The sequence below is a fragment of the Photinus pyralis genome, unplaced genomic scaffold (assembly GCF_008802855.1).
Source record: "Photinus pyralis isolate 1611_PpyrPB1 unplaced genomic scaffold, Ppyr1.3 Ppyr1.4_LG6, whole genome shotgun sequence".
NCBI classification, from domain to species: Eukaryota; Metazoa; Arthropoda; class Insecta; order Coleoptera; family Lampyridae; genus Photinus; species Photinus pyralis.
The window spans coordinates 5,548,016-5,564,206 of record NW_022170663.1 but is presented as its reverse complement, the minus strand read 5'-3'; the positions used below and the strand labels follow the sequence as shown (position 1 = coordinate 5,564,206).

Here is a 16,191-nt window from a genome sequence, read left to right as displayed (position 1 = left end):
TCATGTAGAATGAGACGATTTGAGTAGGTCATGGGAGAGTTGATGTCAAAATCGGTAAATTGAAAACTTTCGAATCTGTGTTGAACTATGGCAATGTTATTTCAGTGCAGATGGAAATTAAGGTAGCATGGAGAAATTTTCTGCAAGCAATGATTTAAGGATTGTTTGTTTTTCCACGTCCCGAAGTATCTCATTGGCTTATTTTATTTCGTCGCTGGTTGGTTTGTTTGATCTCTGAACACGTACAACTTTCCTGGTGATAAGTGGTAGCTGTAAACCAGGCCTGAGATGGGGTAGACATATTAATGAGTCCAGAAAACGTATGTATAAAATTTAAGTTTTTACATGATTGAGGTTTTTTACAACAGACGTAACGTCGCGGAGGTAGGGCAACGGTAAAGAGTAATTCACCCCCCAAAATTCTCGACCCTCGTAAGGTTGAGGGGTGGGGGGGCGGTACCTTCTGCGACAAATACCAAAAAGAAGACCTGGAGAGCATACAATGTGGCTAAACACTACAAAAGGCGAGCTTGTCTTCAAGAAAAGCACCCAATATTCGTGTAAAAGGTGACAACGGAACAAACGTTCCAAGTAGTAGATTACTGACGTTTAAGAATTAAGGCAAAAGCTGCAATTGAAGAAGACAGGGAAGAAGAGATAAGGTAGGTATTGCTATGTGTCCCACGTTGGGAGTCAAATTTCAATGGCAGACTGTCACTAAATCACCCACAAGCACCTGTCCAACTAGCTCAATTAAGGTACTAACTATTTCAAAGATAATTTTTCTAAAGCAACCTTCACGGCTAAAATCTCGATATTGTCGCAAATTTTATTAATTTGAAAAAATTCAGCAGTCTTAAAACCGCCTCCAAAATTCAATGAATTTAAAAAAACCAATTCTTAATTAACACCTGATGTAATTCCGGGAACAGAATAAAAAAATTTAACATGAAAACTCTTATCTAGGTCGTACCTTGGGCTCGTTCAATCATGTATACAATGAAACAACAAACATGTACCACACAAATAAGCGATCGGTAGACAATTAAATTAAATCTTAATTACTTTAGGCGAGGGAAATAAGGACAAACGTTCTACATTTTTGCAAACAGTTTGTATCGAAATGCGGTTTTCGGCATAGTGTTCAGAAAAACATGAAGAAAAGTGTTTTACAATACTGGTTGAGCCATTTTTTGAACATTTCTACGGGGCGGCGCTACAGAGTGTCGGGGTGCAGTGTGGAATCAAAAATAAAGTGCCTGGAAATTATATCGGAAATCGTTATGTACTCGGGTTTTTGAGGTAGGCTTAACCCATGTCAACCGGATAAACTACCACCGGAAAGCAATCTCACAACTCGCAACGAAGAAAGACTTAACTTTTAGTAGTTTGGGTAGAGTACACGAACTTATAAATTAAGATGGACTGCTAATGCTGAATTAACAAATGACACCTACATGGGGGCCGCCATGATGTGCACTCATATGGCGCGAAATTCAAATCAACTAATAAACAAGCATTACCTCACGTTTTCTAAATAAATTACTGTGACACATGTCATTTTCCAAGGCTGCAATAGTCTCAAAACTTGCACTAGGAAAATTCCCCTAGAAAATAACTAAAATGTACACATCACGGCGGCGCCCATGCTAGGGCCATTTCTACCTCTAGGCAACTGTTTGATCAGCAGTCCATCTTAATTTATAAGTTCGTGGTAGAGTACTAATGGACACAGGCTACTAGTCGAAAATCTCCCTTTATTATTGAATCTTGTAATGTACCGATTTTATACATATACAATATCTCAATTAGACAAAAATTTATTATAGAAACAAAAAATTACAACATATCATTTTTGGGTAACTTATATAAACCGCCTGAAAAAACAAGTTTTTGCTCCCTAACTTTTCTATCTAAAAACTGGGTTAGCTCTTGTAAACTGCATTCAATCGTAGGCCCTTGGAACGCGAACATTTTTAACATTTGGTGTATCCTCTCCAAAGGCAAAGAATCCAAATTCATCAGCATGCCGATGATATACGACCAGAATGTCTGAAACAAACGAATTTTAATATTGCAGTCCTTTTGTTTTCGATAAGTAACTATCAACTAGACCTTGACATGTTTGAAAGGGTTTTCTACTATACTTGCATACCTGGAGCTCCTCCTCGCGTTGGTCTTGTGTGCTAGCCATCACGCTCTCAGATTCGTAGTCATCAAGCACGACATCTGCATTAAGATTTGGCACGTTGGTATCGTGCTCTTCCACCAGACAAAAACAGTCCTTCATAAATTCGTCAATTAATCCGTGCGATAACCAAAATCTAATTTTTTTCCTTAAGATAATAGGGGGAATATGCAGTGTGCGACTTAGCCTATCCAAACACCAGTCGTCTTGAATTTTAACTTTAGCTAAATCGGTATCATTCCTTTGACTACTCACCTTGATCTTGAAATCGCATCAAAATTGCGGCATGAACCGGCGTAACTGACAAGTTTAGAACGCGATCCTTCAATTCGATCTCCAAGTCGACAACGCCCAGGTGGTTTTTCCAGCTTAACGTCCGATTCCCCTTCAAAGCCTCGAAACTTTTGGTAAATGTCTCCATTTGGGACAACACTTTCGGATGCAATTCTAACTGTTCATCTTTGAAAGGGGGCCAGAACTGCGCCGATACGATCAATGCTGATATAGGAAAACTATTATCGGTATAGTTCGCGTCTTGTTTAATGTGATGGTTAATCCGTTTGGAGTCGCTGATGTCCTTCAGCATAACCTCGCAGTAATGCAATTGGGAGTCGCCAAATCGCAATTTTAAAAGTTCTAGGTAGCGTATTTCCTTTTCGGTGTCGCACGAAAACTGTGAGAGTAAGCGATCTGCTAGGAGGGTGCGGTATTCATTTATGAAGAGCTCTTTGCTGCCATAGACACTCACTAACATTGATATTATATCTGCGCTTCTGCGTATATTTGAAGTTTTACCTGCAAATTTCTATGGTATGGATGCTTTGAACCAAAGACACTTACTAGGATCGACGTCGACAGGATCGGGCATCCACGCCTCCCAATTTTCAGTGTCTTCGTCTGACGCTGCGGTTTCGTCGACGTGCACAGCGTCGCCTTTTACCAACTCTTCAGCTAGATCATTAGGACCTTCCTCTGTGAGACTGCTAACGACACACCTACGCACAGACTTGCAGAAGTGGCCTTCAAGTTCTACAATTACCTCACTGTGTCCTCACGACTGCGTAAGTACTCGTGCATCGGTTGCGTGACGACATCGAGTAGTAACCCTGACGGATCTAAGATCCTCATTGACCTGATAGACGCTACATATGCGGTTAGTATGTCGGGTGTGCTAACGCCAGGGTGAAGTAGTCGCGTTTCCATCGCCTTCTGCAACTTCTTTGTCAGTAGGGGACGCAGGTCCGTTTTTGGCAGACATTTACTTAAGTCTTCTAAAGCCGGTGAAGATTCGGGGTATTCTTCGATTGGAAAATAATGTTCACGTGAGTATACAAATGTTATGCGTTAGACGATGATTCTTTAACTTATCCTTATTGTTGTTTGTGTAATTGCACTGTTCACAATTAAAGACTTAAGACGACGATTTCTTAAATTATCGTTATTTTTGGTTGCTATACTGTACTGACCACATTTGAAATTCTCGAACATAACGTGATAAAATGTAACGTTTTAAACTATCCTTGCTCTTTAAGGTGTAATTACATGATTGCAAATGAAAGTATAGATACTTTTACAGCTATAAAAATTGCAATATTGAGTACTTTTGGTCACTGTTAATAACGGCGATCTTATTTATCCCACCAATAGTAATTACAATATTCTGCCACCAGATGTCTCACTGTTAATCTGAATCGCTAATAACCCTTTGGTTCTATTGGCTATTTCTTAATGATCTAATGGTAGTGAACTAATAATAAAGATTTAGCCAAGTTTATTGCGCTACCCAGTTTATTGTACGTCGCTAACCAACGAAACCAGACCTTTCTTTCTATTGGGTATTTCTTATGCTGAGTTTATACAATCATTAGCATCTTTAGATCATGAAAAAATAGCCAATAGGAACAAAGGTTTGTTGTGCGTTGCTAACCAATGGAACCATACCTTTGTTACTATTCGCTATTTCTCAATGATCTAAGCTAAGGGTTCTATAAACCCACCAGTAATGATCTAATGACAGTGAACTATAAATAATAATAATTATACTGGCACGCGCGCTTCGTCGACCAGCGTGATCCGACAGAGAGAGAGCCACAAGGGGATCTCTGTCCCACTCTCGCGGATGCATAGAGCAGCCTATTATTTGATATGAATATTAATGTTCAGTTTCCTAATGAGTAACAGTGACAGAAATCCCTATCTATGGCAGAGACCACCACTTACCACTTTGCTTATTACTTATTACCTATAATAATATTGAAAAGTTGATTAATTCTAACTTTTGTGTACGTCTCGTACAAAAGATTTGTTAATTTCTGCTTATATTCCTGCTCCTGCAATTCAGAGGAACCGTCACAGCCGTACACCTTCCGCAACCAATTAATAATAAACTGATCCAACCACTAAAACAGAGAGAGAGAGAGGTGCGCGATCGTTTACAAAACAAACGCCGTCTAACCTTTTCCAATGCGTCGATGTAGGAGTTATCGAAATTGTCCTTACACGTCTTATTGATGTAGGACTCGATGTAGCCGTAGATCAACGAAGTAAGCACCTGTCCGCACAGCGGCTCCAACAACTTTAACTCAACCAATTTGGAGTTGGTCGCGTGAAAGTAAATTAAACACGAGCACTCCGGCTCATTACCGCAAACCGGGCAGGCGGTGTCGTCGTTGTTTTCCAACTTTAAAGCGGTCTCATAAAACTCTTCAATGATCTTATTGTAATTTAACGGCAATTGGGAGAGGAGAGTGGCTCGTATTATTAATTTTAAGCTGTCTGTGGCGTTTTCGGCATTGTAAATAGGCTTACTGTTGCAAAGCAAACTAGTATTGCCAATTAAATGGATATGATTTGTGAAGAAAGTGTACAAATAATCAACCGCTTTAAAGAAATTGCCGAAACCTTCGCCAACGTTGATATCGGTTGTGAAAAATGCCCAAAATTTTGGAACAACAAATTTCCTCACATGCTCTTCAAATTTACTTATAATTAACGACTTAATTGTAGCATTTAGTCCAAAACGATTAATTAAGTTTATTGTTTCGAATAACTGTGCGTCCGTGGTTTGGGCATAGGGCTGCAAGTAAACATAAAATTATAACTATTTAAAGCAACTTTACATGCAAACCCAATTAAAGTTATTATCCAAAATAGGAAACGTATGTTTTATCATAATCCATGATTTCTTCAAATCAACATTTGCATCCATTTGCCTAATTTTAGAAGTTTTCTTGCTAAATTCCTAGTTGCTAGTCATTATTTTAAGGTTATGATGAAAAACTACAGAATAGAAGGTAAACAAAACCAAAAAAATGGCGCCTAAATTTAAAAAACTGCAGATACGGGGTGATCATAAATGGATGATGATTTTTGCAAATGAATTTATTTCAAAAGAGTGAATCAATGATAAACAATATTAAAAATTGCTTTGGATTTTACAGGTCAAAATCTATACCTAAGAAAAAGTGTTTTATCCCGTTCATTTTCGGTTTCTGCTATAATGGCGCGAGATCTAAACATATTTTATTGCGCACATGGTAGGCCATGCAATTTTGTAGAAAAAATGAAGTGTGTCAATCTTACCGTTTAGCGTATTATCAACGCATTCAAAGGTATTGCATACATCACGAAAATAAAATTATTAATTTAAAAAAACGATCTTCGTGTTTTTTTTTGCAAGAAGTTTAATCCTTTGCAATTTATTGAATTTATGTTCTATACATTTTTTCGTGTCTTTTTCGGTTTGCCTGCGTTCGCGATTTGGTTAATAAAACTTCTATAAGACTCCATTAGCGGAAGTGTGATAGACTGAACCTACTGTTGCCGTCTCTTTCTTAAATTGCACGGCCGTGAAATTGATTCATAATTGAGGGAGCGGTTCACACGTCTCTATTTATTTTACACCGTGCATCTGTTTCTGCTTATCGGCATTGAAGTTATAATATTACGTATGTAGGTAATTCATTCGCGAATGAATCGCCAGTAAGTGCGGTTGTATGTGCTCCGTTAGTATGTATATTTTCCCCGTGGAATGGGTAAGTTTTGATCACTTAAGAAAGCGTAGATCATGTTTCTGTATATAATATAAATAAATTAAAATACGCAATCCTTAGTTTTGGAGGAGTAGGGAAATGAGCGCACTTTTTTTGAATGGGTGCCTAATTATACCTATTTTACAAGGAATTAATTTGACTTTTCATTGCAACTGGATTGCATTTCTTTAATTTGAACGAGTACTTTTAAAAACTTAAACAGTACCAAGTGAATTAAAATTTATACTTATATATAACCAGGGGTTGTAACCCATAAATGTATTAGGTAGAATTATTTTTTAAGGATTCCGATTCTGTGACTACAATCATTTTCGGTTTCGGTTCCAGTTTTTTCCGGTTTTTAAGGGATCATTCTTCAGTCATCGACCAACGATAATAGCGTCAATGAGATGTTAACGGTATATGGCAATTTTAAATTGGAATTATTCCCGCTTTGATGCATTTAATTTATCGAGAAAAAACGCAAGTTACGCCAATGTAAATTTTTAACCGCGAATCTTAACAATTCGAATTTTGAATGGCGGAAGTTGGCGAGGGGTTGCGCGTCGTGCTTTTCATGGGGGTATATTAATTAGTCGTTTATTGTGTGGTTGTTTGTGGTCGAGGTAGTAGAATATGTGTTTGATTCACAAATCTAGGTAAATATGTATCCTTTATTTTCTACATTTGTAATTACCTATATGTAATTATCATACCTAGGCTGCCTGTAGATTTAATAGATTTTGTATTACGTTTCTGTAGGAATTTTGCAAATTGTGCAATTGCATTCATTCATTTCCATGTATAGTGTAGCAAATGTTAGCATATCTCAAGGACGTTTAACGTCCTTGGCATATCTTCTCGTCCTTGGCATATCTCCACGAGTACTAGGTGAAATTTTATTACTTGTACAGGATGCGATATTATGATAATTTAGGGCGTATTATAGTTTTGTTACGTAGAAAGTTGGAGGTGAATTTTCCATAGGTGTGGGTGCTTTCCATTTGAGATTCATATACCTACAGGGTGGTTAGATAGTTTAGGGTATTTGGGAGATTTTGTATAATGTACCATGGATGGGAGGTTTTTGTTTATTTTATGTGAGGGCAAAATACATTTATTGAATTTATTTGCAGTGGTATTTTGCTACCATCTCTTATTTTGTGATATTTTTATGACTCCTGAATATTTGAATTTTAATATCATATTTTAGTAGGTACTGTTATAAAATGGGGCTCGGAAACCCTAACTCCATTTTATAATTAGACAGGTCATGTACTAGCCAAAGGCGGGCCCCCGAGCTCTTATCTAAACCATTAACAGAACTGATATATAGTATGAGTATTCTTCGTACCGTGAGCCCTTGGTGTGAATGTCGGCCTCCGTTACATAACAGCTGTAGTAATAAAAACATTAATTCCAGTGAAAGGTAGCACAATATTTTAAATATGTAAAATTATTATAGTTGAGAGGGAAATGAAATTCTTTGGTTTATTTATGTTTATGTTTACCGATCCTTGAAGCAGAGCTGGGATGATTACTCAAAAAAAGTACCTACTGATTACAATTACCTACTTTGTCATAAAAGTATTTAATTACAGTAATTGTTTACTTCAGAAAATTTGTATTCGATTACTGATTACTATTGTAATCGATTACTTCCCAGCTCTGCCTTGAAGCAACAATTTCCAAAAAATACCTATAAAAATAAGAAGGATCTGGATAGCATTGCGCACTCTGCGCAATTTAATTATCAATAACCTTTTTCTTGATTGAGGCTATAAGATAGGGAATGCAGAAAGAACGAACCAAATATCTTAAAATCTGTAGGACGGATATAGTGGCCATAATACGCCTTCCAACGTATTACCTAGTTGGTAAAAGTGCTAAAAATAACAGTACTAAGTATAGCTAATAATATTTACGAGGACGATGTAAAACTTCATGTAATGACTAATGAGCGATGAGCCCTACGCTAATCGTATCGAAACATCACATTAATGCAGAGCGCGGCTCCAACATAAATCCACCCTTTATATACTTACCTACGTTGTTTGTTATCTGGTTTACTTCCTTTGACACATATAATTTCCCACCTTACCGTAATATACTTATGTCACAGGATATATCATTTTAGCATATATGTGACCACGTTGATGAATCCAAAAACCACGACACTATGCTACCCACTTCAAATTGCTGCAAAGACCAAATATTCTTCGAATTGACACAGAGCAACTGTGCGGTTACACATTTGGAGCAAGGTCGCTGATCAACGCGCCCGCATTGTCAGAAAAATGCCAAAGGTAAGAGCATTGAACCTAATGGGCTACATTATATGTTTACTACATTGCAGATGTGAGCACTGTCCACCAAATTTCGTATTCCAGATTGTTTTTTTCCGAAGCAACTTCTACAATATGGAAAATCACAAATTTTCTGGTAAGTAATGTCATAGGCAATTCGATTCATATTTACCACTAAGTGACTTGATAGAATTTTTAACTTTTGGTGATTTTTTTCGACGTTTTACTAATTTGTATGTAATCTAGCATATAAAACACCATAATATTCTAAAATAATTTCTCAACATAGTAATATAGTATGATAGTATACAGTGCTATTTATTAAGAAGTAGACATAAGGCATGAATGTATATTGTTATTCCCTGTCTACTTTTAAATGCGAAAATCTCTTCTGAATGGCACTAGTTTTATGCAACTAAAATAACTTCTTATAACAAATAAAGATCTCGCTGTTATATTAATTTGAATATTGCCGATTTGGCTTCTGTATTTTTATTATCGTTCGTGTGTGTTGTATTCAACTGAAGAAAACGTTAGTTGCATAAAATTAGGCGCCTTTCAGAATATGTTTTGTCATTTAAAAGACACAGAGAAAAAAATACACGTTAATATCTATGTCTACTTCTTAATAAATAGCACTGTATGTACAGGCTATTTCACCGGTACCTAAAAGTGTTCAGACTCCCATTAATTTAAATTTAAATCTGAATACCAACATATTTTTTTATAATCTATCGAAGGAAAATATTATCGTGATCATTCCACTTTCGGTTTTACTGGATGTGGACACCAACTTTCTTATTTTAAATAAAACACCCTACATATTGCATTTTCGAAATCTACATGAAAATCTATGTCGTTTGATAGGTAGGTACCACATTTCCCTATACCCATCAGCATCAAAAGTTTTCAACAAGATTTCTCCAAATTTTTGACATTTCGCTGCTTTTCTTTAGCGCTTTCAAAAAGTGTTCCAAAATCAACAATACTGGCGTGATGCTAACACGCTAATGATTTAAATTTTGATGGCCCTTCTACAGGGTGTTTTGAAATTAATGGTCAAGTTTAATAGCTTGAACCTTAAAAAGTTGATTTTTACAAATGGAATCTGCTATTATTTTTTTTTAAATGTCGAGAAAATTCTACATTGATCAATTATTACATTCCCTATGCCTATCTGTTATGCTTTTCGTTTTATTTTAGATTTTCTAACATTGTGAGCGTTATGCATAATTTTCTTAGGAGGCCTTGAAATAAACGCGTTATCGCAGATCTGTCAGACATAAATTGTTTATGGTTATAATTTTTATCATTTTTGTTGTTCATGACAGTTTATATCACAATAATGTCAAAAATTTGGACAAATCTTTAATAATTTGAAAACCCTTGATGCTGGGTATAAGGAAATGTGGTATCAAAAGATGTAGATTTTCATATAATTTCGAAAATGCAATATCTACCTAGTTCTATATTTAAAATAAGAAAGTTACTATCCACATCCGGCAAAACCGGAAGTGATGATTATATAATAATATTTTCCGTCGATAGATTTTTAGTATGTTTTCTACGAGTAAAAAATAAAAGAAAGGAACCTTGCATTAAAAGGGGTCGAGACGGATATGGACAAAAAGGAAGTTATAAGAGTGGGGGGCAACGCGTCATTATTGGCAGTGGTGTAGTAAAACAAAACTGACATCGCCTCTTCTGTTTTATGATAAGTCAAGTCGACATAACTGACTAGCGCAAAGAAAGTAATATGATGGAGACTTAACTGTCGCATGCTATGCTATTTTCCCACCACCGTTATATTCTCTCCTCTGATTTTTTACTCGTAGGTTTTAATAGTTTTTGTTTGTTGTACTTTGTATTGTTTGTGAATACCTCACTGTACATTTGTGACATGTCCATACACATTTTTGACAATGTCTTAACTGGATAAATTAAAAAAAAACTATGTTGGCATGCAAATTTGCAGATTTAAATTATAGAGTCTGAATACTTTTAGGTTTGCGTGAAACAGCCTGTATAGTAGAACGTTTATACAGTAATTGTAAACGTACCTACCTAATTCTTCAGTTTGATCTATAAAGTATTGCTGAACGGCACATATGCCTTGATTGTTGAAAACCTTTAATTGTTTTATGAGCGTTGGTAATAAATAGTAGTTTGACGGTACTAAATCAGGAGGCACAATCACATTTTTACCTTGTTTTAAAAAATTTAGCCGAATTAGACCACCTTTGACTCAGAACACTGGATGCTTATAGCTTTGTACCTAACTAGGAACAGCTTTTTTTCTTATTTTCGCTTTCATGAATACACCTTCGAAATATCGCAATTTTCTTTAAACTTCCCGAATTTAATTTTGCATTTATTTTTTCCACTTCAGTTTATTTACCTACCTTTTCACTCCATTCAATGAATCCTGCAAAATTATACTTTTTCATTTTTCTATACAAACATCCTTTTTATTTTCCGACTAAAACTTATCTCTCTCCTTATTTAATAATCTTTGCCTTATTTTTCTTATTTTCCCTTACCAATTCTTCTTTTATTTTTTTAATCTCCCTCTTCATCCCTATAAAACTACGCCTTAATCCTTATCAAATTAGAATTAATTCTTCCATTGGAATAATGTATATTTCTTGTAACGCAATGGAATTATGTGCCACCCACCTAATGGAATCAAACGAATGGGGTTTAATTTCGTGGTCGAGCACAGAGGTATTCGGGGTTCAACTTTTAATTGGGACCCCCTGTATGTAGCACAGGGCAAAATCTAAGACTAAAATTAGTAGGTAATAATTAAATATGAGGCGTAGATGCACAAGGGCACCATCTACAAATTTTTAAATAATTTTCAAGCGGTTTGTACCTACTTTAAAATGTGGAAGCAACATTTGAACGATTCAACAAGTTTTGCTTTGTTATTATACAATAAGTACAATGGAGGTACACCACTGGTCAAGCAATGAAACAGATTATGGAATAAACGAAAAGTAAAGTTTTGTGCACCGAGAATATGGTCGTGATACGAAAATTTGCTTCAATACGTATTGCCCTTGCTAGGATCATTGATTATACACACTAAGTGTTTGTTTACAATGAACGTATACGTAAATATTTCATAAACCATAACTCGTACATATTCGTATCGTTTCCGTAAAGTTTACAATAAACCAAAGATCATACTACTTTGACCGTACGTAACTTTGCAACATTTTCAACTTTTGCGACTATGCGCAAGCGTTGCATATCGCTTACGTATACGTACGTAAAAATTACGTTCATTACCTTCGTATGTTTCTATACAGTTCAAATTTTTAAGTTTTATTATGTATTCCTTACCTTATATACCTTCATTGTAAACAAGCACTTGTTTAATCAATGATAGGATATTGTCAGTCCCCCTTCTTTCATAGTCTTACCGAATCAAAATATACCTACAATCCGATTTCACTTTTTAGACGTCTCTAGCAGTACCTACCTACTCAATCGCTAACCATCCAAAACTTATGCGAAGACCGAATACTCTTTGGAGAAAGGTCACTGATCTACCCTGAGGGATAGTCATTTAGGTATAATGAAACACAGGTCATAGGAAGCAAAACAAAATTGGTGACAAAAAAATACTTATCGAGTTATTTATTTTTCAACTTATCGATTACAAAAAAGACATACCTACCTACTTCATTAAAATACATTACATATGAAATTTTTCATTGTGGGAAACTTCTTTAACATACTCTATACCTACGTCTAAACTGCACTGGGGTGATGAACTCAGTGCCTAAACAGTAAACTGCAGTCTCTTAACAGAACCAACTACAACTATGAAAACTCCTCAAAGTAAAAGGTAAAAAGTCCAGGGAATTCAAAACAATTCAACAAAAACGTTAAAAAAATTCACAAAAGTAATGATTCAAAAAAAGTGATAAGCAAAAACGTTTGTGATTAAAAAAAATTAACTGAAATTCAAAAATGTTAAAAGTGCTTAAAATAGTTCAAGAGTGATTCAAGAAAAGATAAAAGAAATTCAAAAAAGTTTAAAAGTGAATCAAAAAAGTTAAAAGTATTCAAAAAAGTTTAAAAGTGATTCAAAAAAGTTAAAAGAAATTAAAAAAAGTTTAAAAGTGATTCAAAAAAGTTAAAAGAAATTCAAAAAAGGTTAAAAATGATTCAAAAAAGGTAAAAGTGATTCAAAAAAGTTTAAAGTGATTCAAAAAAGTTTAAAAGTGATTCAAAAAAGGTAAGTGATTCAAAAAAGTTTAAAGTGATTCAAAAAAGTTTAAAAGTGATTCAAAAAAGGTAAAAGTGATTCAAAAAAGTTTAAAAGTGATTCAAAAAAGGTAAAAGTGATTCAAAAAAGTTTAAAGTGATTCAAAAAAGTTTAAAAGTGATTCAAAAAAGTTAAAAGTGATTCAAAAAAGAAAAAGGTGTTTCAAAACTTTTTTGAATCACTTTAAACTTTTTCGAATCACTTTAAACTTTTTTGAATCACTTTAAACTTTTTTGAATCACTTTAAACTTTTTTGAATCACTTTAAACTTTTTTGAATCACTTTAAACTTTTTTGAATCACTTTTAATCACTTTTTTGAATCACTTTAAACTTTTTTGAATCACTTTAAACTTTTTTGAATCACTTTAAACTTTTTTGAATCACTTTAAACTTTTTTGAATCACTTTTACCTTTTTTGAATCACTTTTAAACTTTTTTGAATCAAATTTCACTTTTTTGAATCATTTTAAACTTTTTTGAATCACTTTTAATTTTTTGAATCACTGTATATACATTTTGTTGAATTTTTTATTATATTTTGTATTTGTGTACATAATAATAATTAAAATATGGCTTACATTGTGCCCTTTCGTACGAGGCGTGGATTTTACTGGCAATGATTACAAATTTTTGAATGCTTTTTAGTACTAAAAATTGACTGGACTTACAATGACTTTGTATTTTCCAGATTTGGACGTGGTTTCCTTACCGCACCTTCCCCTGTAGAACTTCCAAGGAGAAAAGGATGGCTCCCTATAACAATAAAATAGCTATTTTCAAATGTATATAAATTGTGACTGAAGGTGTCTTTGTTAATAAATTTACTGAACATCAAAACTTTACCTTTCAATCCATGAAGAACTTGTCACCGTCCCATTTCTACAAACCATGGGCAACCAAAGTGATGAATTAACCACATATGAAAACGTGGTAATCTTTCATAACGACTGCATGGTGTCGACACAGCATCAGGATTATTGGATGGCGTACCCCTCCATCTCCAGAAACTTGTCGGCAATCGAAGTGAATTGACTAAAAAAAAATTCATCGCCTGGAGGTCTCCATTTTGAAACCCATGTGGTAACCTTTTCGAACGACTGGACCGTGGCATCGGGATCGATTTGATGCCCTACCCCCCCATCTCTCTCTAGCATAAGATGCAATGGAAGTAGGATTTTTGATTGAGAGGTCTGATCGAAAAAGTACGAATTGTTTTGGATTCTACGCACCAAAATTAATAAGAAAAAGTGTTTTCCCGAGAAATTTTGGTGCAGTCGATTTTTGGTAAAAAAGGAAGGTTATACACTGCCTTCTTTTGAGTCCCGACGTCTAATCGAAAAAGTACGAATCGTTTTGGATTCTACGCACCAACATTAATAAGAAAAAGTTTTTTCCCGAGAAATTTTGCAGTCGATTTTTGGTAAAAATGGAAGGTTATACACTGCCTTTTTTTGAGGCCGGAAAAAAAATTGTCTCAGATCGACCCGGAAAAAAATTTTCTTATAGAATGTGGCCTGTAGAATCCATAATTTCAAACAGTTCCAAGATTGGGCTACTAGTTCAAAAATTACAGCCCTTTGTATTTTTTTTCGAAATTAGGAGTGGTATCATCAATCAAGCGATGGCCTAGGGCCCCATAAGACGTTATGGAAAATTTTCCGACGCGCCTCTGATGTGAGTACTGGGTGGGAGAGGGACGTCATCTTTAAAAACTGAAAATCTAACTATTTTGAATGCTTTTTTATGTAGATTACGATGACATGAATACAATTTTTTATAATGTCTTTAATTTTTGACAGCTGTTTTAAAATCGCCCATTTCACTGCTCCCCCGTTATTTGGCGTACCTATAGTGTAAGAAGCACACACAACGCAAATGTGCCTTTAGAAATAAAAATAACATCATGTAACTGCGATATAGAGAAATAGATGCTACATCAGCTACATACCTATGTACTAGTATACAGTGATATTTAAAAAGTAGACATAGGGATTTAAGTGTGATATTTTCCCTGTGTCCACTTTTAAATAACAAAATCTCTTCCGAAGGGCGCCTAATTTTATGCATCCAAAATAACTTTTTAAAACAAATAAAGATCTGCCATCTGCCATGTAATTAAATCGGATATTGTTCCTTTGGCTTCACAGAAAACCTCTTATATTCTGTATATACACTGTACATATATCCTAGTACCCTGTGTAAATAGATCGAGATCGTAATATTAGCGCAATGAAAACATTTGAGCCCCCCCCCCCCCACATTTTTAAATAATGTGAAATTTATTTTTGATTATGCTATAACCACATAGGTACATTAAATGATTGGGGCGTACAGATCCTAATGAAGGAGTGGTATCCCTTTCAACGGGAAAGCAGTAGACATCAAACAGCATTGTGATCACTCGATGGCGTGACTCCCACATCTTTTCTGAAGCCCTGTTGCCAGAATTGAGGCGGGCCCCTAGTTATTTGTTCTTTAATAAACCACTACTTGTTATCAAAAATTTATATTATGTATCAATGCGAAATATATGGTACCTATACCTTTTTCTACAACCTCCCAGAAAATGACATCATTTAGTTAGAGGCATAATATAGCACCCGTCGCGGAAACGTGCGCAATTTTGCTACTCACCTGTAATACGCAATTACGAGGTGACGGTCGCTTCGTCACTGTAATATAGTTTAGGCTCAAGTTGTAAGCAGAAGCACATCTAGTGTGGAGCAGGTAAGCCACGTGCCCTGAGCGGCTTTTAAAAAGGGGGTGTTAAAATCGCCAATTAATTAAAAATCAAAATAAATCACAAAACGAGATTGTATCAAACAATTCCATGGAATTAGTGGTGGGCGCAAAAGGTGCTGATAAAGGATGCACTTGTTCATTTGCAAGACAATTAATCCCCACCGACAGATTGTTATTTAAGTTTAAAGCAAACCTGAGCAGTCCGCCTCCGACGTCTCTGTAGACTGGGATGTTGGAGGAATCAAACATGATGACCATAAAATTCAGTCAACTTCTGAGGACTCTCTGGTTCTCCTGTTCACCTATTAGCGTAGGCAAAGAGTACCCTGGTCCTATTGTGCATCCATAGCGTAGGATTACCCTCATCTGTGAAAGTGCCATAACTTTAGTACCATGTACGATAATTAAGAAAGAACTTTCAAATATTTATAACATAGAGACCACCCTACTTGTCGCATTCAATAGAGCATACTTGTCGTCATTCTGGAAATGTGATGAAGCAATACATTTTTTCACCCATTTGAACGCGTGTATGTATATTTGAGACGGGGTTTAGTATTAAAGTTTGCTTATTTGACGGTATTCATTGAAGTGGGATATAATCTTAGTGATCAATACCTGAATAGGGTGGTTCGACATTTTTT

At 35.2% G+C, this 16,191-nt stretch overlaps 1 protein-coding gene and 1 long non-coding RNA gene across 3 annotated transcripts; one reads left to right on the top strand and one right to left on the bottom strand.

Moving 5' to 3' along the window:
- Nucleotides 1-1,737: 1,737 nt before the first annotated feature.
- On the bottom strand, nucleotides 1,738-5,473 carry LOC116173706 (anaphase-promoting complex subunit 2-like). Its single transcript, XM_031491362.1, has 8 exons — nucleotides 5,316-5,473; nucleotides 4,644-5,264; nucleotides 4,431-4,587; nucleotides 3,228-3,486; nucleotides 3,029-3,183; nucleotides 2,444-2,983; nucleotides 2,156-2,394; nucleotides 1,738-2,052 (listed from the first exon to the last, which is right to left on the bottom strand). Exons 1-8 carry the CDS (start codon nucleotides 5,394-5,396, stop codon nucleotides 1,840-1,842), a joined length of 2,265 nt encoding a protein of 754 aa, XP_031347222.1. The 5' UTR covers nucleotides 5,397-5,473; the 3' UTR covers nucleotides 1,738-1,839.
- A 596-nt stretch (nucleotides 5,474-6,069) lies between these two features.
- LOC116173711 lies at nucleotides 6,070-13,624 on the top strand. Of its 2 annotated transcripts, XR_004145977.1 has the most exons (4): nucleotides 6,070-6,222; nucleotides 8,357-8,525; nucleotides 8,576-8,661; nucleotides 13,494-13,624. It is a non-coding gene; the product is annotated as an uncharacterized LOC116173711 (long non-coding RNA). The 2 variants fall into 2 exon arrangements; XR_004145976.1 differs by lacking the exon at nucleotides 6,070-6,222 and having other exon boundaries at nucleotides 7,769-8,525.
- Nucleotides 13,625-16,191: the final 2,567 nt, after the last annotated feature.